This window comes from Mustela putorius, unplaced genomic scaffold (assembly GCF_011764305.1).
Source record: "Mustela putorius furo isolate JIRA1106 unplaced genomic scaffold, ASM1176430v1.1 tig00003909_pilon_pilon_pilon, whole genome shotgun sequence".
NCBI classification, from domain to species: domain Eukaryota; kingdom Metazoa; phylum Chordata; class Mammalia; order Carnivora; family Mustelidae; genus Mustela; species Mustela putorius.
The window spans coordinates 9,006,784-9,029,442 of NW_025422057.1; the positions used below are offsets into that span (position 1 = coordinate 9,006,784).

The following is a 22,659-nucleotide window of genomic DNA, read 5'->3' on the forward strand; positions in this document are numbered from 1 at the left end:
AAAGCTAAAGGAAAAAAAAAATTTTTTTTAGCCTAATGAGGCAAGTGAACTACTTCTTTTTCTTCCTTGGAAAGTATAAAGTACTCCTGTTACAAAAATATTTTCTGTTGCCGAATCTGCAGGAGCCATGGCCTCCGCCAGCCACCCAGCAGGCCCATTTTCAAGGGCCCGGGGCTTCCAGGCTGGTCCTGGGTGTCGCTTGAAGCTTGCTTCAAAGGCTAATGTTGCAGCAGTTGGCAGGGACTCAACCGAGTGATTCAACGTGCTTTCTGGAAACAGTTATGCTAACCTTTCATTTTCTTTTAAAAATATGTGATGGAGAAAATAGCATATCCCCCATACCCAGCAAGAAGCAGAGCTCTAGAACCTGCTTGCTTCCCTCGGAAAAGCAGACTAAGCTGGGCATCAGCATCTAAGGCTGTTCCACCGAGGGCTGTGGGGGAGACAGGAGAAGTGGGGAGACAGGAGAAGTGGGGAGTCCGGGGGAGAGAGAAAGAGGAACAGAGTCTGATCGTGTCCAAGCAGAAAGAGAAAAGGCAAACACGACCACCTTCGTCCTCCCTGTTTACATAACCCACCGTGATATTTCTCCTGCCAGCTAACTGTGACCAGAAACATGAGCATCTTGGAAATTCCCTTACGCTTGTTGTTTAAACCACAAAATGTCAACAGTTCTATGCAGAAGCCCAGCGGCCGGTGACTGTACAAATTCTGTGGCACCCGGAGGAGGCAAACCATGGTCTCCATCAAGAGTCACTCTGGTTTTCGTATACACCGGCCCCTCTGATCCCTCCACTTTTATCCACGGACTTCAGCTTCATGGATGCTGCTCCAAGAGATTTTGGCCAATAAATACTGGTTTTTTAAAAACTGGTGAATATGAAAATGGAAAAGGAAAGAATGAACAAGCCAGATGTTAAAAGCGCCTTCCAGAAGGGAAGGGCAGTGGTCTCTCTCTGGTCAATTCAGGGCACAATGCACAGCAACCACCCAGTTGAGATGGTCGGTGACACAGGCCTATTATATTAAATTAATTAACATATATTTGTGGCATAAAATGGGGTCATAGAGAATATTCTCACCACAAAACCAATGGTTTCTATGAGCTGCCCAGTGGCCAAAGCAAAGAGGGAAATACCATGAGTCACACACTCTTGTTATCAGATTCTGGTGCCTTAAATAACAAGAGTGACTTGATAAGCATTACTAAATGCTAATGTATTAATGCATTAAATAATCAGTTCTCAATTCACCAGAATGTCTTATTTCTCCCACGCCACAGAAGGTGGCCATGGTGATTGCAGGAAGCCAGATTTGCGAAATTGCATCTATACTGCTATGAAAAGAGCAGCTCATTACAAAGTCTTCGCACCTACAGATTCTCAAGAGATTGACATAAAAAACTGGAGCTTTCCAGAATATGACCAGGAATTCCCCAAGAACAAGGCCAGTAAGAAATGTAGACAATATGCACAGAAACCAGCTAATAACCGGAAACAGTAGCTTGGGCTCTGAAGGGCTCTAATAAACTCACTGAGAAATAAGTTTGCGCTTGATTCAGGGTCCAGCCTTGCCCCCTAATCTTCCCCTAGGTTGGCTCTGTCCTTCCTTGTCCTTCCTGTCACCCCAGACATAAGCTTCCTGCCTACACTACCTACAGAGGCCTCCCCAGCCCTCCGTGCCTCCTGCCTCTTCTGTTTGTTCCTTTTCTGTACTTGTTACGCTAATATCCCATTTTTTCTGTTTCCCCCGCTTGCCTGTCGTCCCGGGGTCACGCGGCTCTTGTGCGTGGCTGATACGTGCTCAGGGCCTAATACGGTGTTTGCCCAAGACAGAGGCTCAGTAAAGCCTTACAGAATCCATGAATGAATAAACAGTAACTGAAGAAAATGAACCACCGAGACCTTAAAAGATCTTTTGGATTTGGAATTGGATAATCATTTTCAAAACATCTTGGAATTCTACTGAAAATGCAGAGAAATGAGTAAACACAAAGCTTCTCTGCTTAATCCACCAAAAGCGATGCAGCAGCAGCAGCAGCAGCAAAGAAACACAGTTTGAGCACACGCACATGTACATGCACACATGCACACACACACGTGCGCGCATGCACACATGCACCAGCCCCAAGAGACAGAGCAAGTGAATTCAGCCTCTCTGTGCTCTGCCCTTTGGTCACCTAGAGCTTGGGTCTTATGAGCGTATTTGGCCTCTAGCACACTCAGCTCCTCTAGGACAAGGTGTTAATTGTCTCACACTGGGGTTGGCAAACTTCATCTATGAAAGGCCCAAAAGTAAGTATTCTCGGCTTCATGGGCCATGTGGTCTCCATCCTAACGACTCTACTCTGCTGATACAGCACAAAAGCAGCCACAGACTCTAAATCACGGGCATGGCTCTTTCGCAATAAAACTTTATTTACAAAAACAGATGGAGGGCCAGATGTGGCCTGCAAGCCACAGGTGACCAGCCCTGGACTCTCCCGCATTGTTACGTACTCGCTAAACTGTCCAACGGAAGCAGTGTATGTCCCCGCTCCCCGCTCAGTGATGGAGACGGGAGACATTCCGGATGCAGCACCTACATGTTCAGTCCCAACAACCCGGGAACCGCTTTGTCAGAACCATAAATAAGAGTCTTAACCAATTCCCTGACGAGAGAGCGCCAATGTGAAAAAAGGCATTACCATATTAAGAGAAAAACACAGCCAAAGAATTTCCTTAACAATCAGCTAACTTCTTGAACCCAGGCCAGAGAACACACACGGGCTCCGGTTTTGATAGTTTGGGGAACTGAAACATTTCCACATTCCAGAAGGAGCTGCAGTCCCAGCAGAAGGGGCCACGTCCCCATCGGCCTCTGGACAAAGGCCGCGCAGAGGAATGAGGGCCGCCGCTCCGCTGCCTGGTTTACATTCCCTGATGAAATATTGATTCCCACGCCCTGAAAATGGTAAAAATCAATACAGTAACAGAAGCCTGGTAACATCACCAGGGGCCCGGGCGCCGGCAGCAAATTCAAGGGCAGCCCTCGAAGCTCCGGCACCCAGAGCACGAGACCACAGATGACCCGCACAGAGGCAGCGAGGGAAAGAATCCGAAATGGAAAAACACAGAAACGAAGTTAGAGGGTGACTACGGCAGTGCCATCGCAGCCCAGGCTCCCAGTCGCTTTACGAGGCTGCGGGACGGACTCCAGGAGATGCGAAGCCGTCCCAGCCCGGCCTCTGTGTTATCTGATTCACTCCTGGACGGCTCCGGCGGCTGAGTCAGCGGCTTCCGACAATCAGGTTGTCGGAGGAGAACGGGCCAGCGGCGGGCATGAGTCACGCCGAGCGCCGCCCCACCCCCGCCCTCGCCACCGTCCCGGGGGCCACCCGGACCCTCCTCGCTGAGGACTCGGGACAGAGTCACGGCGCACCGGGCCAGACCTTGAGACACAGGCCTGGAGGAGACAGAGCCCGCTGAGCAGCTGCTGGCACCTGCGCTTCGAAGGCCCAGGGCCACCACGCCCCCAGCCCCCCGGCCCCGAGTGACCCCTGTCCTGAGCTTCAGGGATCAGAAGCGGGCTCAGCAGTAAGAGGACCCTGTGTAAACAGAGCAGCCCCCCGCCCCGCAGTCTTCCTCTTCAGCCACTTCAAACGGCTCTGGCCTGTAGGTGGCCGGCGGCCCGAAGGTGGCCGGGGACGGATGCAGGCCTGGGTGGGGAGGGAAGAAAAATACCTCACAGGCCTCAACCTGGCGGCCTGCACACGTCTCCCTGCCTGCTGGCGTCAGGGGGAGCGCCCACAGGAAACCTCCCTGACTCGGCCGCACTCCGATTGCCCGAGACCACAGGGCTGCCGGAGCCCGGGCGAGGCCGGGTGTCCGTCCAAAGCGGGCGGCCCCGGGGATCGGATGAGGCCTGGCTGCCGAGTGTGGGCCGGGGAGGTGGGGTGGCGGCCGGCCCCCTGCGCCATCAGGCCCTCATCAGAGAAGGGGCCCCGGGGCCTCCCCACTCAGCCATGCCTCAGAGCCGTGGGCCTCACTTCCTCCTGAGCAGAGAGCGCTGGGGCCGGTCCTGGGACCCCGCTGTCCCGCAGCGACCACCTGACAAGTGCGTCAGGCCGGCGTGTCCCTCCCACTCCAGCAGCGCCCAGAGACCTAAATCAGCAAGTAAGACAACCATCGACTGGGCTAAGGAGATGGGGGTTGGTGGTGCAGAGTGAAATGCGACCGTCCTCAGAGTGGCCGTCCAGGCCGGCGTGGGGATGTGGGGAGCTGCCCAGGGCAGCCGGGGGAAGGGCTGTCCAGGGCAGAATTTCCGGCGGGACCCGAAGGATGGGAAGGGCGGCTCTGGAACAGCTGTGGGGACACAGCCCGGGAGCCATGGCCTGCACCCCAGGAGAGCAGCTCTGGCGCCGGGAGGCCAGAGAGGAGGGGAGGCGAGGCAGAGTGGGAGAGGGGAGGAGGGAGATGAGGCTGGGAAGAGGGGTGCGGGGGTGCCCCATCAGGCCGGGCCCCCGAGGACGTGTGTGAAGGGCAGACAGCACAGGGTCCAAAAGCTGGACTCAGCAAGGGAAGCAGAGGCTTTTCTGCTGGTGCTTCCTCAGGGACACAGCTGGGGCACCCCGCTAACAAACGTGGCTTTCCCCGCTCACCGTCTTCAGCACATGCCCGTACTTCTGTCCTGGAGTCCGGCCTAGAGAGACCAAGTCCCTCTCCTTTGACCCCCCCCCCTCCTTCTCTATCTCTCTCCCTCTCACCCTCTCTTCGAGAACTACTTGGAGTGGGGGGGACTACACAGACAAAATGCTGCCTTTGGATAAAATTTCTGAATGTTCTGCAAACACGGCCCGTGTCATGTTGAACACATTTGGAAACAGTTTGTATCTGAAGCTGAACTCGTCTGCCCTCGAAGCTGCTTTCTATTAAAATGTTTGCATGCACACTGTCCCCGCTTCCTGGCACTGGCATTCCCTCCCCTCTTCCCACAGCGGCTAGCCCCAGGAAAGAGGAGGTGCAAATCCTAGGGCAGGAGCACAGAACGGGCTGTGGGTGAGGGGATGGGCCTACAGGGGGCACCCTCTTCTCCCAACTTGGGATGTGGGGGACAAGGGGACAGACTAGGCCGCTCCGCTGGCGAGCCTCCTTCTGAAAGCTCTGACGTCTCCAAACTCAGCAGGGAAAGTAAGTGCACATGTGTCTTCTCAGCAGTGAGAAGCAAAAACAGAGTTCTTTGGTCCCCAGCCCAGACATGTCGCTGGCAATCTCAGGCCAAGGGGGGCGGGGGTTCACTGGAGACACGAGGGGAGTTCCAAGAATGGAAAGAAAAGTAGACAGATCAGGTCAGAAAGGGAACCCAGCGCCCCAGCGGGGCAGGGGAGACTGCTCAGCCGCAGGGGCTCTACCAGCATCGCCCATGGGCCCAGGCAGGTTTTGTGAGGCCTCCGAGGGGAAGGCCAGCTGGATCCAGGGGTCCTGTGTCCTGTGTCCACCCCCTGGCCCCAGGAGGGTGGGCCACCATGACTACTGGTCCCACCAAGACTGTCCAGTGGGGGAGACGTAGCCCCCAGTGTAAATGCTAGCTGCTGTTCTCAGGAGACGGGGGTGCTGAATGACAAGGAAGCATGACAACAGATGTCCAGGGTTATTTCTATTCCTTAACAATATCAAGGGACCCCTGGGTGGCTTAGTCAGTTAAGCATCCGACTCTTGACTTCAGCTTAGGTCACCGTCTCAGGGTCCTGGGATCAAGCCCTGAGTCAGACCCTGTTCCTAAAATAAATTTTAGAAAGAATCTTAAATTTTATTTCTAAAATAAATTTTAGAAAGAATCTTAAAAAAAAAAAAAAAGTATTGAGAATACCACCCTCAGGAAGGACAATAGCTCTTAAAGTAAGGGACAGCCTCCGAATGAAATCACGACGGTGGGGGCAGGAAACGCGCCCAGGCTGGAGCCACCAAGTTAGCCACTGAGCTCGCAGACGTGGTGGACAGTCCCATCAATTTCCTTGGGTTATTAGAAAACAGCCTGGGAGGCTGGGTCACAGCCTCATGCGGCAAGGCAGCATTTGGAATGATTTTCGATCCTCAGGCCCAATTTTGTTGGTTCTGTTTCGGCTGCTCTGAGTCGTCCCCCACCGCCCCCAGTTTCTGGTCCTTAGCTGTTCCCGAGAGTGACCCAGCGCAAGGCGCGCGCACAGCCCGTCCCCAGCCTGCGGTTTATTCGTCCCCGTGCTCAGGCGGACTCAGATCTGCTGGGAGGAGAGGCTCCTTCCAAACTGAGCCTCGTTCCAAGCCAGCCTCCGCCCCCTCCTCATAATCAATCATCAAACAAAAGAGAAAGAGCTGGAAGAGATGGTTTTACTCTACCCCCCATCACTTTCCAACCACTATCAGCAAAAAAAAAGCAGTTTAGTCAGTGGAAACCAGTCTCTTGTGTGGGTGTCTGCAATTTAATATCCATTCATTTCCGATTCCTTTTTGAAAAGCCACATTTACTTCAACTTTTCAATGTTAAGCATCTTTTTCTCGAGCTAGAAACAGCCCTCAAATACCATGCAGCCGGCACAGGGCTGGCCTCCCGCGGGCAGCAAGGGCCGGGACAGAAACACGGCCAAGATGGTCCGCTGAGATCTTTCTTGCCCTGCCTGGACATGTCGGGGATGACACCAAGACCGTCTCCACCTTGGCTCATAATCTGAAAAGAATCTCCCCCCTGGCCAGCGGCACATTACTGCCCACGCATTCCAAACACAGAATTACTCAGTGGCAGCAGCTCACGCAGATTCTGGGCCAGCGCCGTGCCTGCAGAGAGCCCCACTGCTGGCTGCCTTCCAGGGGCTCGGAATGGGGGGGGGAGCTGAAAAGTCATGTGTGTGGCCACAGGATGTGCTATTCTGACTAGCCTCCTTCCGGTGAGACTACCACATCCTGGACACTTCCTAGCGGCAGGTTCCTAAACAGAGAAGCACCAGCCTTCCCGGGGAGCTATTTAAAGTCCAGCCAGCCCATCCCACCAAAAGGCCAGGTTGCATCCATCCAGTAAGGGCCATGGCCTTGGGGACTTGAGGGTCAGAGGCAGGTTCATTTCCCCACAGCACAGCTGTGTGACTTCGGGCAGGTTACTTAAGCTCTCTGAGCCCCTATTTCGTCCTCTATAAAATGCAGATGATAGAGCCGTCTTGCTGATTAGGTGGACATTACAAATGAAGGCAGAGGCTGGGTCAGGCGGTTGGAGCTCATCAAGCAGAAGTTATTATGATTATGTCATGACCAATAGACACATTTTCAAAGATAGTTATTGCTAGAAATTCCACAGTTACCTAATAGAAGTAATATCTGACTGAGACCTTGCTGAAGGCCAGTTTCCTACACCAACCGCAGAGCCCGTTGCTGTCCTGATGAAGAGCAGACAGAGGAAAAAAACAGCCCGTGGGCTCCTACGGTGGTCTGCCTTCACGGTCCACATCCAGGCGAAGGTGTGTAAAGATCTGGTCAAAAGACCCCTCATGGCTCTCAGTCTAGGATCTTTCCCTGGGCCCACAAGAAGATTCCAGCCTACCGTTAGTCTTCCTTCCTTCCACAGGAAGTCCCGAAAATTACAAGGACATGAAGAAACCAAAAAATGCGACCTCACTGCAAACCAAACCTTGCCTACCGACATCTACCGACAGGTGGGAATTGTTGATGGTCTGGTAGGACCTGGATTTAATTTCAGGTATGAAGTCTTCACTACACAAATCAAACAGGGCAAACATGACTACAAGGAGAACGTTTAAATAAAAAGCAAACCATTTTCAAATACAGCATTTCTCAGATTGAATTCACTGTGTCTCAGTTTAAAAAAAAAAAAAAAAGGTTCCAAGCACAGATGCTTATCACCTGGGGTGTACACCCTTTCGTGGGAGAGAGCTGTGCACATTAGCATATCAAAAGTTCTGAGAAAGTCTCCAAGAAAGAAATCCATTAGCTCTGCTTTAATTCAAGGTTTCCAAAACTTTTTGAAGAAGGGAGCATTGTTAACACGTCTAGAGGGGCGCCTAGATGGCTCAGTGGGTTAAGGGTCCAACTCTTGGTTTCAGCTCGGGCCATGATCTCAGGGTCGTGGGATCGAGCCCTGCGACTGGCTCTCTGCTCAGTGGAGGGTCTGCTTGGGCTTCTCTCTCTCCCTTCCCCCATCCCTTCCCTTCTCCCTCTCTCAAATCACAGATAAAGCCTACACACACACACACACACACACACACACACACACGCATGCACACACACACATCCAGTAACCCCGAAAAACCCCAATTTGGGAGACATGGCTTGTTTTCAAACCCAGTGAAACACATGAATGAATAAAAATGAACACAAAAGAACAAGAGTTGCCTCAGGAATGGAAGGGAGACTCAATATTCACTGCTTACCTACTAATTTCTTTATAAAACTATTGCTTTCTTTTATAAAAATATAAGCTTCCATTTTTAAAACTCTGATCTTACAGCCTGCTTCTTAAAGATGCTTCCACAGGTCCCCCCGCTTTCCCTCACCAGAAGCCACACTCAGTATCTCCCAAATGCTCTCCTCTTGGGGTCCAGTCTTGACTGGTTCTCGGGAATCAGGGTGCTCTGGACCTCTAACTTCTCTCAGGCTTGGCCACCTGGAAACTCAGGTCTGCAGGCAGGGAGCGGACTTACCTCGTGGTCAATTTTGATAAGTGCAATGTCTGCTTTCTCATCCACATCCTTGATTTTGGCTTCATAGGTTGCACCGTTCTTCAGCTCAACCTTGACCCGATGCTTGTTGGTCACCACGTGGGCGTTTGTCACAATCAGTCCATCTTCAGACACGATAAAGCCAGACCCACTGGCCACCGGCACCTCCCTCTTAGAAAAAGGAAGCCTAGAACCCAGAGGACAGCCCAGTTAAGCCCCAAACACCTTCAGATCAACTGTTCAACGTACTGATTCAGCAACACACATCTAGGAATTTACTTTACATGCCGGGCCTATTTAACCTTCAAAACAACGGAAGGCTACTGATTTTTGCAAGCATCCAAAAATTCCACTTACAAAATATTCTTAGGGACTCTATTCAGAGCTAGAGGTTCTTAAGTGATCTAGAAGGGTCAGAAGGTATATTCAAACAGTCTAAGGGGAAAGCATACTAAGGGTGAAATGTTATCTTCCCGTAGGAACATATTTGGTGGCTCTTGGACATTTCAAAGGGCCCCAGAAACAGCCCTAATGCTTTGCTAATGGCAGCGCGTTCCAGCGGTAGCCTCAGAGGCCATGGGAAAACAAGAAGGCCCTCTTTACTTGCGAAACAGCTCAATGTGAACCACGGCAGGAGCGATCTTCTCCACCACGTCGGCAATGAAGTTGTATTTATGGCGCAGACTGTTGGGGTCCTCCGGGCCTGAGAACAAAGCAAAGACAGGACACATCAAGACGCGGTGCTCTGTGCTGTGGCTCCTGAGAAAGACATGGGTGAGAAGGGGCCAAAATACACACCCAGACCTTTGGAACCCCAGACAAGTGAGAACAAGACCCCAGACCTGCACTCCATTGCAAAGGTTCTCGGGGCTCACAAGGGAACTTCCACTCACGTAAGAGGTAACACCCATCAGAGATGACCTCTTTGCTCTGCTTCTCTCCTCCCAATGGTTTCACTGCAAAAATGCTGACCCAGAGGCACCAGCTGATACCTGGACCTCCTAGCAGCTCCTCGGCAAAGGTGGTGAGGCAAGGGGTCATGGTCACGGTCATGGCACCACCCTCCGCCATGCCCCTGCCAGTTCCCACAGTGCCACAGAGAAGCAGCCACTCCCAGCATGCCACTGCTACCAAACCACCGAGCGGAGAGCTGAGGTGGCTTTGAGAGGATGCCCACTAGACATTACAGACTGAAAAGGCATTAGGGCAAAGGCACAGATCCTGTCTTCCCACTGATCCCACAAGGTGAACAGAGGCCACCGTCCGTCCCCAGAGCAGTTGTCCACTATGCCTTGTTTATTCCAGCCCCCTGGGACATCCCAGGCCAGAAGGCACAAGAGGTGCCTTGATACTATTGGGGGGAGAAAAGAAAGAGAGGGAAATCAAATGACCATAATTTCTATATAAACATACACACAAGTAATTAGCAAACCCCCATTTCAAAGCTACTTTTAGACACAGAAATCCCACATCCCAGTGTAGGACTCTCACCCAGCAAGGCCAAAAAATGGCTTTCACCCACCAGATGCACACACCACGGCATCTGCTTCAGAAACGAGCTTCTGGGAACTCAGGTCCCAGGGCACCCATTCCGCGGGCATAGGTGGCAGCAGGGGCCAGTGTGACCCCCGCAAGTGCAACCCGAGCTTGCAGTCCTGGTCCCAAATCCGTGCCACCTGCACACATCCCTCAACAGATCTCTCTCTGCCTTCACAGGCCAGAGGGGTTCTAGGCTAGTCTGCAGCAGAGAACGCCCACGCCCTTTCCTTGCTCTCTCCTCGTCTCCCTTGGCCCAGTCGCCTCGCTTAAAGCCACACAAAGCAGGCTCCAGGGAGGCAGGCTCTGCCCGCCCCGCTACCCATTGGTCCCCCGCAGACACTGGCAGGAAGCTTCCAGAAACCGTTAGAGCAATTTCACAGAGTCCTCTTCTGTCTGTTGCATCGAAAAATTTTAAACTGGGGTTTATATTTTGTGCCTTTCTTATGACATCTTGGTAGGAATTCATTTCTAGCATGTTTTAATTGAGCCATAATGAATAGGAAATAAAGGAAATCTGTTCCTTTGCCACAGATGGTCTAAGGAGCACTGATCTGTCCCCCGCCCCTGTCGCTCCCTGCCACAGCTCACCCGGAGGGATTCACAGCACAACTTTGTAGTTTAAAAAGAAACCACTGGCCTACAAAACTGCCCCTGACTCCCCTGAGGGCCTTTGCTCCCCAACCCCAACACGCATGCGCAGAGGTGTACACAAACACACACCCACACTTACACGCTCAGTTGTGAGCATGCACACGTATGTACATGTACACAGACACAAACACACAGACGTTGTCTATCTCACACACATACATGTGCATATATATACTCTCCCACTCACATACATACTTGCGCACATGCATGTACACACACTCACATATATGTGTAGGCTCACATGTGTGTACTCTTACACGTGTGCACTCATACACACACTCGCACACACACTCGCACACACACTCATATATATACATGCACTAACACACACTTACACTCATACACACACATATCTATATTCACAGACACTTAGACTCACACCCCAACACGCCTCCCTCCCTGTGGGCCTCTGCCTGGGCTCGGGGCCAGCTGTCAAAGCTGTGACCCTTTCAAGTCCTCTGTGGCCCTCAAAGCTGCATATCCACAGACTTCCATGGCAGCCCCACAGCAGCTGTCCAGATTTTTCCCTCGGTCCCTGCCACGGCTGTGTGACCCCACCAGAGACAGCAGCAATGCAACTCATACCACTGGACCCCAGGACATCTCAGGGACGAGCCTGCCTCTCCCAAGCCTTTCCTCTGGGAAGTGAGAGGCCATCCACAAGCAAAGGGCCCCTCTCCGTCCCGGCTACCGGGCTCTCGGCTGCTTTCCTTCCGGGTTGGAATCCCTCTCTTTTTGCCGAGCACGGTTTTCTAAGGTCAGAAAAAGATCAGCACCCACTAGACCAAGAAAACGAATTCGACAAGTTCACAGTAGCATCATTTATTAGTTTCGCTTTCAAAGTCCTTTCATACAGGATCCTATTTTATTTTCTTCCTTCAGATATCGTGCTTGTATTATATTTAGGGAAACTGAAACTCATAGACCCTAAATGACTTCTCCATAGATACTAAATTTTCTTAATAAAGAGTATAAGTAATAATAATATCTGGGCAGATCTACAACTTTTCTTCTTAATCCTGGCCCCAGACATACTACCACCATCCTAGGTTTCTATTAATTAGCCTGTTTCCCCAAGTGCACCGAAGGGAGCTATAAAGAAGGTGATAGAAACATTCCCTCTGGCCACAAAACCTGGTGAGCCTCACCCCGAGACAGCTGTAAACACACGCGTCTGGGCTTCCTCAGACCAGCTTCCTGGGAATGGCCAAAAGGAGGTTTAATGCCCAAAGGCCAGAACCCTGCAAGGCCGCATGGAGTCTCAGAGACTCTCTCAAGCAGGGCCATTACCAGAGTCTTACCAACATTAACTCACTTCCTCTCTCTGACTTCCCAAAGCAGGCATAGGAGAATTTGCCCGCAATAGGAGTAAAAATGAACATGGTTTTATCCAGCTAGTGCGAGATCCACTTGCTCTCTCACACAAACTAGCGAGAGAGCCTCCAGGACCTGTGCACCCCGGGAAAGCAAGATGGGAGAGCAAGACACTGGCCTGGGCACCGGAAGACCCAGGGCCCGTCCTGTCTGCCGACGGTCTCCATTTCCCCATCTGTAAAATGGGGCCAGGTGCCTCTAGAATGAGCCGCAAAGTCCATCCGGTCTAGATCCAACATGCTATGATCGAATCCCCTTCCTCTCAGCAAGCTGAAGCAAGATGAAGAGTTTGTGGAATCGGAGACTGGGTGCAGGACTCCGCAGACTGCAGATGAGTAAACAGAAAGGAGAAGCAGGAGGACAGACCATAATGAAAAGCCCAACTGACAAGCCTGAATTGTGCAGCTTAGATGAAAAGCAACCAGGGACCTCCATTACCAACACTGAGTGGACCAGCACCAACAGGAACATGAAATAGAGCAGAAACGAGGAACATAAGGAACAGCAACTAATTGTTCAAACATGGACAAGATGTCAAACCAAAGAAGTGTTTGGCTTTTCAAAATCCTACTTCAGAACAAGGGATGAACATCTTTCAAGAGCAGCGTGACTCCGTGTCAGAATCCCGCTCCATGTAAAAGGTTGTCTGTCAAGCTAAAGGACACTGCCACTGCCCCCTAGTCTTTACAAGCCCTGGCTGGCTCCATGTGCTCTGATCTCAACTGCCGGCCAACTGTCTTCCTTCCAGAGGGGTCAGCCGAGGTGGAGAATCCCCAGAGGTGGACCCAGACTGGCTCTGGCTCTTGATTTATGGATAAGGTGGACCCAGTGTCTAAGTGATGCAGACAGACAGCAGGTTGCGGCATCCAGGCTGCTCAGTACGGGGACAACGGCTGAGAGCACAGACGTGGTATCAAACAGATCAGGGTATGACTCTCCACACAACACTTACCTGCTGTGGGACCGACCCTAGGTATGTCACCTGACTCCCCCAAGAGTTCTCCTCTTGTCCATAAAATGTAATGACAATAACACCTACGGAGTGGTTTTGATGCTGATTTTATAAGGTTCTGTATATGAAGTGCTTGGCCAAGTCATGGCATACAGTTGAAAATTAAAAATAAAAAGAAAATAGATAAAGGTGCCATCCAGTAGGCCGCTCTGGACAGGTGTGAGCACCACACAGCTCAGTGATACATTAGGGACAGAACTACTCTCCCGACCTTGGCAAATTTGTGTAGGTCCTGGAAACTCCTCCTAACAGAGCCATCGTGGCCATGGCCACCCCCACAGAGGCAGAGATCAAGGGGAAGCTGTGCAGCAGGCCCATTTTTCTGGCTTTGAGGTTTACCTGTGTTCCCCTGTGTACAAGGCTAACCCACAGCCACTGCAGAAGGGAAACAGGGCACTGGGTCAGCAGAATAATCTGACCTGTACTCTCAAACTCACAAGCAGCAACCAGCTTGCACCAGAAGACAAATGTAACTCCCTCTACAAAGTGAGGGCCTTGCTTAATTAGGCCAAACCAATGTGGCAGAAGGTAATGAAAATGGGAAGCCTCATGCAGGGTCAACGTCTGACCCTTCTAACTGTTCTCATTGCTCCATTATGGTACAGAAGCTGGAATTGCTTGGAGTTCATTGACAGCCCACCGTTTACAGAAAGCTGGTGATTCAGAATTCAGAAACATGGGGGTAAGGTGTTTTTTTTACATTCCTGATTAATGAAAACAACAGGAAAGACAAAATGACCAATATCATGAATCAAAGAGGAAGCATCACTATAGATCCTACAGACATTAAAAATATGATATGGAAATACTCTAGACAAAATTGTGCACATAAATTCTACAACTTGGGGAAATGGACAGATTTAAGACTTCATTTACCAAAGCTCATTCAAGAAAATATAGTTAACCCAAACAAGAAATTGTCTTCGCAGTTAAAGACCTTCCCACAAAGAAAGTTTCATGCTCATGACTCCATGCGTGAATTCTACCAAACATTTAAGAAAGAAAAAATACTAACACTTCACAGATGCTTTCCAAAAATAGAATAGGGAAAACACTACCCAGCTTATTTTATAAACCCGACATTACTCTGACATAAAGCCAGACAAAAGACATTATAAGAAAACTACAGACTAATATCCAACATGAACACAGACCAAATATCGTGAAAATGTTTAGTAAACAGAATTCAGCAATTTAGAAAAAAAAGAAAGAATTCAGCAATTTAGCAAGAAGAATAATATGTCATGACCAGTCAGGATTTATTCCAGGAAAGCATAAATAAGGTTTAACATGAGGCACCTGGGTGGTTCAGTCAGTTGAGTGTCCACGCTTGGCTTTGGCTCAGGTCCTGATTTCATGGGTTATGGGATAGACCCAGGACTCTGCTTGGATATTCTCTCCCTCTGCCCCTTCCCCTGCTCTTGCGCTCTCTCTCTCACTCAAATAAATAAATATGTTTTAAAATAAATACACAAATAAGGTTTAACATTGGAATATAATACTAAGAAAACCCAAACAATTATCCAACAGAGGCAAAAAGATGTGACAAAAATTGAACACTCATTCACAATAAAAACACTCAACAAACTAGAAAAAGAACTTCCTCAACCTGTTAAAAGGGATCAATAAGAAACCTAAAACTAATCTCATACTTCATAGTGAAAGATAGAATACTTTCTCTCTAAAACTGAGAATAAGACAAGGACATCCGCTCTTACAACTTCTATTCAGTATTTTACTGACGTCCTGGCTGGAATAATTAAGCTAGAAGAGGAAATCAAAAGCATAAAGGTTAGGAAGGAGACTGTAAAACTGTTAGTATTTGAAGATGACGTAATAGTGCATATGGAAGTTGCTTAGGAATCTGTAAATATGCTGCTAGAATAAGTGAGTTTTTCATTGTCACAGGCTAACAGGTCACTATACACAAAACCGTAGTTCTATATATTAATAATTAACCCTTGGAAAAATTGACATTTTTAAAATATCAATTACAATAGCATCAAAACATTAAATAGGTAGGTAACTATTTAATAAAGTATGTGTAAAACACTGCTGAAATAAATTTTATTTTATTTTATTTTTTCATTTATATGTTAGGCAGTTAACAAACATTACAGTACTGGTTTCTGGAGCAGAATTCAGTGATTTGTTACTTACATACAATACCGTGCTCACCACAACAGGTGCCCTCCTTAATACCCATCACCTATCTAGCCCATCCCCTGCCCACCTTTCTCCATCAACCCTCAGTTTGTTCTCCATCGTTAAGTGTCTCTTATGGTTTGTTTCCCTGTCTCCTACTTGCTGAAATAAATTTTAAAAGATCTAAGTAAATCAAGAGATACCCCCTACTCATGAGTCAGAAGTCTCACGATTACGAAGTTACCGATTTTCCCAAAATTGACCTACAGATTCAGCATATTCCCAATGAAAATCCCAGCAGGTGTTTGTGTAGAAATTGATAAGCTATTTCTGAAACTTATGGGGAAAGCAAAAAATATGGGATATCCAAAACAATTCTCAAAAAGAGAAAATCAAATGACTGCCACTATGTGATTTTATTTTAGACTGAAAAACTCTGAATAACTAGGATTAGTAGAATGATGAGTCACAACATTTTACAGGACAGGCCTTTCCATTTAGCTAATAAATATTTATCATTACTGATTTTTAACACAACAAATGACCCACTAAGAGTAGCCAACATTTCTTATAATTTAACGAGTTTTACAATTGCCAGGATTTCATCCAAAAATAATAAATGATTCCTGTCTCCTCTTTATAAACTACTAGGAAAGCACACAACTCCATAAATATTACTTCCTTGGAACCCATGTTCCATGGAGTTTTACAGATAATACTTCTTTAACTATTTTCAACAACTTCCTTACAGGAGGAAAAAGAGATACAGTGTTGCTAAGTTTCATTAATTGGTATCAAAATTAGCATAACAGACACTTCCATTATTAAGTGTTTGCCAAAAAGAGCCCAGCACTAAGTTAAGTATTTGACATACATTATCACAGTGAAGAGAATGTGTTGCAGCGGAAGTGAAAATCTACAAGGTGGGGACTACGAGTCAACAGATAAACTTTATTTGTGTTTCTAGGAAAAACTTCAACACAAAATCGGGTATGTGCTTTAAAAACATCAAAAGGTGTGCTTTTTTTAAATAGTTAAGGTAAAAATGTCAGATAAAGATTAGATGTGGTACAGAAAGAAGAGAGAAGTGTTTATGTTTCTAATGCCATAGTTCTCAAACTCTGCCCCAAGGCACCCCGGAGTGCCACAGCAAACTCACAGGATAGTTTAAGTTTTCTGCAGAAACACTGTGCTACTTGATGCCTGCGGGATGAGCTAGTTCTCAGTTTCAAGATCAGACTGCACTATGATCCTTCGGATGATTTTTGTATCTTTGTCACTTTGGAGGCTGGTGGTCACTGTGATTAAAAGCAAATACTGTACAAAAATCAACGTTGAATTTGGAAATGGGTGTGGCAGTGTCCAAGCTAATTTTAAGGCTTAAGAGGCTCTATGGAACCCAGCAGTACACCTAGCCCATCCACAAACAGGTGTGGTTATTGAGTAACAAAATTAAAATTCCATTTTTCCTTTATTTTCTTTGCAAGTGACAATTATACTGCAAAGACAGTAACACATATTTATTTCTTGGGACTTAATTACTTGATGAATAAAACCATTAGGTATTTCTTTTGGCTGAGGAGGTACCACGAAAAGATTACTGAAACACTAAGGGTATCACGAACCATGAAAATCTGGGGACCTACCTCTGCCTGACGCCTCTGGGCTCTCTCCAGCAGAGGGTCCCAAATCCCAACACAGTTGCAATAATTCAGAGCAAAAGTGGATTTACAGTGAAGGGTAAAGGTAAACACTGGCCCTGCGAGGGGCCCTAGCAAAGCATTCAGTTGTCAGATACTTTTTGGAAAATAATTAATAAATAACAAAAAAAATTTATAAAAATATTTAAACTGTAGTTGGTTGAGGTGACTGTCTCCTTCTCTCTGCCACACATCTCCTGTCCTATCAGAGCAGTTGTAGCATTTGGGGATGGGCCTAAACAGTCAAACTGTAGAGTCATTTTGCTTGGGTTTCATTAGATACACTTATGTGCTTTGAAGTCACTTCTGCATTTCTATCCTGGCTCCTAGTACAAGCCAGAGATTGTACAGGGTATGGTGTCCTGGCCTGGAAGTACGTAGTAGTGGGGAAATATGCCAGAGGAAAGACTAAATTAATAATAATAATAATAATAATAAATCATTCTATTCTCTCCCTAGGAAATACAAACTCACTATCCTATGAAAAGGTGGTTGAGTCTATAGCCCCAAAAATATATAGGAAAGGGAAGGTATTTTATTTTTTAATTTTTAAAAAAGATTTTATTTATTTATTTGACAAGGAGAGAGAGAGTATAAGCAGGGGGAGCAGCAGCAGAGACAGAGGGAGAAGCAGGCTCCCCGCTGAACAAGGAGACTGATATGGGGCTGACCTGAGCCAAAGGCAGATGCTTAATCTTCTGAGCCCCCCAGGTGCCCCGGGAGGGAAGATGTTTTAAAGGTGAAGGTATGTTTGGCATTTAATGACAACATCATGACATTTTTCTGGGTTTTTGGAGTCTGTAGGATTTTCTTATTTTGAAAAACTTGTAATTTAGGGCAGTTTGTTTTTTCAATCTAAATAAAGATCATGTCCATGCCTAATGTTATATTTATAGTTTGGAATTTTTTCTAAAGAGGGTCCCCCAAACTGTATGCCTTTCAGACCCCATAAAACCCAGACCTGCCAACAGAAAGGCAGGAGTGCCAACCCTACCCAAGTAGCAGGCCTGAGTCCCACAGGTTCCCAGGTCTCAGGCCCTCTGGAGCTCATGACAGCTGGCAATGTAAGGGGGTGGGGGGACCCCTGACCTACACTTACAGGGTGCACTGCCTCGGCCGCCAGGACTCTCAGTCACCGACCAGAGAGCATGGCCAGCATGGGAAGCATCCGCTTTAGAAGGACCAAGGGAGCCCTCCAGGCCCTCTCTGGCAGTCGCAGGAGAACCCCAGGGCCGCCCCGGCTGGGGGCAGCTGCCTCAGACCTGGCTCCAGGAATCCTAGCAATGGATCCTGGACACCTTGTCCCTGTTCTGGGCTCCATCCTGCCTTCTCCAGACACACCCCGCCCCCCCCCCCATCTGACACTTGGAGTGTCAGGGATGGATGGAATGCCAGGCAGAGCTCCAACCCCAGTAGATTCCTAGCAGGGTCAGCGAGGCTGGGAAAGGTCCCAAGGCTCCCATTGGTGCCAGGATGACGCCTGAGCCAGACTGGGCCTCAGATCCTGATTCTGCCCCTTCACAGCCGTGTTACTTCACACAGTGACCCTGTCTGAGCCTCAGTCTCCTGTTCTGCAAGATGGAAAAATAATACCACCTCCTCCAGGCCGTGCCAGGTCCTAAGGGAGAGAACGCACACAAAGCCTGCGCTCAAGGCCATGATCACCTCCCCGCTCTCACAAGGTGTGCCACTGTCCAGGTGCATTTCAAGGCCTCCGAGGGCCTCTGCCCACACTTCTCAGGCCTCTCAGAATCCCATTTCAGCATTCTAATTCAGGCACACCTGACCCATTTTCAGGTGTCTCCCCAAAACGACAGTTATGACCTGGGGTGCATGAACTTATTCAGGACCCCCAGGCTGGTCTCCATCACATGGGCACAGCTCCCTCCTCCAGAGGGGGCTCTGATTCCCCAACTCTCTGTCCCATGACTTCTTGATGTACACTCTCCATTGCCTCAAACTTCTCACTGGCCTCCAAGACACCACGCACCACCCGACCTGCCTGCACTCACCCTGTTTGTCTTCCTGCCTGGATCCTCGTTCTCCCAGACAGCTCGCCAATTCCTACCCAACCCGCAATGTTGGCAATCAAATAATAAAACCATAATCTTACTCATTTATTGAGCATCTACTATGTGTCAAGCCCAACGCCAGGCACTCCGTAAACATTACCTCTAGTTATTCCTGCAGCCTGAAGGAGGATCTTATGCCCAGTCTACAGAAAGATGGAAAAATGGAAGAATCAGAGAAGTAAGGCAGAGGAGTGGAACATGTGACTCGTGTCCTCGGAGCCGGTAAGTGGCACAGGTGGGAGGCTACCCCTCCACTCTGCAGCCGGAGCCTCCCCTCCAGGTCCTTCCCTCTGCCGCCAGCCCCCTGCAGCCCCCGCAGCTGTAGGAAAATGCCTCCCACTTCCATGCCTGAGAGCTCAGGGCCGGAACTCAAGATTCACAATCCAACCTTGGCTTCCAACAAGAACAATCGTGCCTTCCAGTTTCTCAACAGAATCGAGAAGTAGAGCTAATTTGGAAAACAGAACACAGTGTCTTCGAGGGAAAAGAAATGAATCCCCCTTTATTCACAGGGTACGGCATGTTCCCAAAATTTAAATCAGTTGCAAGAGCAGATTGATCAAATCACTGGCATTTTAATGCGCTGTTCAGGACGGGAGAGATGATTTGCAGGGCCCCGTGCAAAACAAAAACGCAGGGGCTCCTTGTTCCAGAGTACTGAGAAATCCAAGAGGGTGACAGCAGAGCATTAGCCCAGGTATGGGGTCCTTCTGAGCACGGACTACACGGACTGCACACCTGCGTTTCAATTTCATTTGATTTTTAAAACCCGAGAGGGGCGGATGAAGTACTGGAAGGCAGCACGTGCTGCTGACCGGGATGCTGAATCCGGCCAAGCCCAGGAGCCCGCAGGCAGTCTTCAGGAGCTGACGGACACTCCACGGACACTCCACGGACACTCCACCCCACCCCCTACCCCGCCCTCCATGGTCCAAAGCTCGGGCACTGCTCACACATGCAGGAGGCACGTGACCTCGCAAGCCCCTTGGGCTGAAGGTTTCTCAACTTTAAAATAAGGAGGCTCGATTGGGTGGCTTCCCAGATCCCCCACCCCACCAACTCTCAAAGAAAAAGAAAGACATCACTTGTAATGTTTCACCTAATTGCTACAACTTTAAGTGCCCCTGAAGCTCTGGGCCCTTTTCGGGCCTACAAATCATAGCACAGCCCAGTTCCCACAGTCGGCAGGATGCGGGGAGAAGGACAAGAAACATGAAGGAAGAAACTCAGCCAAAAAGGCCAGAGTCAGCCAGGGCCTGCTGGCCATGGGACCACAGGAGGGCGGCTGGGGACAACTCGGCCTGCTCTCGCCCCGGCCCCCATGCTGCCATTCCAGCCGCCTCTTCCTTCTGTCGCATGGGCACAAGTGACAAAAGAAATAAGATCCCTTCAAAGGCAAAGGCACAAAATGCAGTGCACAGAATTTGGACATGAAGGCCAATGGACAAAATGTCCCCGTTTTCACCTGCAGGGCCAGGAGCCCACCACCCCCTCCCCTGTGGTGACGGGGAGAGATAACCATCCCTGAGATGCCAGCTTGGACCACTGCTCTAGACTCAAGGTCCAGCCCAAAAGCTTTCCCCAGACTGCCGGCAGAAGCACAGCCAGCCGGGCTCCCCCTGACTCAGAAACTATAACCAAAGAAACAACCACAGCATGTCCCAAGCGGGGTGTCCTAAAGTATTTAGTCTTTCAGAAGGGCTCACTTGCTTGAGGGGTCTGGGACACACTCCTGAGCAGTCATCAGCCACCTGCACACGGACCCCACACCCGGAACCTGAGCCCCCCATGTGAGGTCCTGCTTCTGGAGCTCCAAGTACCAGCTTCAGTTCAGGGCACAGGCCACTGAGACCCCGGAACGTATGTCCACAGGGGTGCGTACTGGAGGCCGTCCTCTTTCTCATCATTAGATGGTCCAAGGGGCACATCTAACATTTCCTTGTCCCTAGCATGGCCAAATTAAAAATAACTACCAACAGGCTACTTGCTGGGTAAGTAGATTTGGGCCCAAATCCAGGGGTGATCTCCAAGAGAAACTGACACCCCCAGCCCATGACCTGCTCTCCCACCTGCCCTGTTCTGCTCAGTCTGGCACCTTCACAGAGAAGCCAAGGGAGCCCCGCAGGGGGAGAGGGGCTGGGTCCAATGCTTTGCACTCCGATGCTCCTCCTACTTTCCCAGCACGGCACTGTCCTGAACCCAAGGTCCCCACACTTCTGGGGGTGCAACAGCAGAGAGACAAATCAGAGAATGCGAGGGCGGGAGGCCGAGGCCAACAAATAGGGAGCGCCCACCCTGGCCCATAGCTATGACGGCAAGAACAGCATGCTTTCGCACAGTAACGGGTTTCCCCAGCCCTGCTTGCCACCTCAGGCCTTTTTTTTTTTTTTTAAGATTTATTTATTTATTTGACAGAGAGATCACAAGTAGACATAGACAAAGAGGCAGGCAGAGAGAGAGAGAGAAACAGACTCCCTGCTGAGCAGAGAGCCCGACTCGGGACTCGATCCCAGGACCCCGAGATCATGACCTGAGCCGAAGGCAGCGGCTTAACCCACTGAGCCACCCAGGAGCCCCACCTCAGACCTTTTGATGTCAGAACTGGAGCTGGGCTCCACAACTCTGCAGGCACAGGCACCCGAAGCCGGAGCAGGACACCGGTCCCACCTGTGCAGGTGCGTGGGGAAGGGAACAAGAAGCAGGCAGTTAACTAACCTGACACCGTGCAGCTGGGAGGGAAGCCGGTCCACATTCAGGGAGGGCGAGGGGGATGGTTTTTCACCAAGAAAAGCTCTCTTTGTGAGGTTGCATGATGAATTTGAGAATGACCGTGAGAGGGGCGGGGGCAGGGCATCCAAGGCAGGTAGAAAGAGAGGCAGGCATGAGCCAGACGGCAGGAAAACAGAATGCTTCCTCCTCTAACGGAGAACTTTCATGACTTTCTCCCTAAGGGTCAGCAGAGAAATCCATTTAAACAGGTTCCTAATGGGTAAGGGGTCATGACGTGCAAAGGGGCTGAGGCCTTGAGTCTGCAAGAGTGGTTGCCTGCGGGGCGGCGGGGAGAAGCAGAACCCTGTGAAAGCAGCAAAGATGCCCCACTTTCTCCATGTTTTCAGTTTGAGGGGCTGCATTCCGTCTGTCCCACGCAGTCCCATTCCAAGGACACTTGTCAGTCACGGCTCCAACCCAGGGGCTGGCCCAGCGCTGGTCTGGCTGTGGAGGCAGCCGAAACAGAAGCGAGACTTTGCACATTCCGGGAAACCAGACCCCCATTCTAATCAGTGCTGTGGCTGCAAATTCCAGGGCCCCGGGGGGCCCCGTGCAATGAGGTTTCTCTGAACCTTGCAGAGAAAAGGCACAGGAGGGACAGAGAGGCATCACTTGGCTGTGGCAAAGGATTTGACAAGGAGAGAGAGAGTATAAGCAGGGGGAGCAGCAGCAGAGACAGAGGGAGAAGCAGGCTCCCCGCTGAACAAGGAGACTGAT

At 49.6% G+C, this 22,659-nt stretch overlaps 1 protein-coding gene across 2 annotated transcripts in view; it reads right to left on the reverse strand.

Annotated features, from left to right (window-relative positions):
• Positions 1–22,659, reverse strand: part of HTRA1 (HtrA serine peptidase 1) — a 54,628-nt gene that overhangs the window by 13,717 nt on the left and 18,252 nt on the right. For both annotated transcript variants that reach the window (XM_045068501.1, XM_013055665.2), the window contains exons 2-3: positions 9,284–9,383; positions 8,663–8,867 (exon numbers count right to left, since the gene is read on the reverse strand). In XM_045068501.1, the coding sequence (XP_044924436.1) occupies positions 8,663–8,867; positions 9,284–9,383 (305 nt within the window). The remainder of the gene's footprint in view (positions 1–8,662; positions 8,868–9,283; positions 9,384–22,659) is intronic.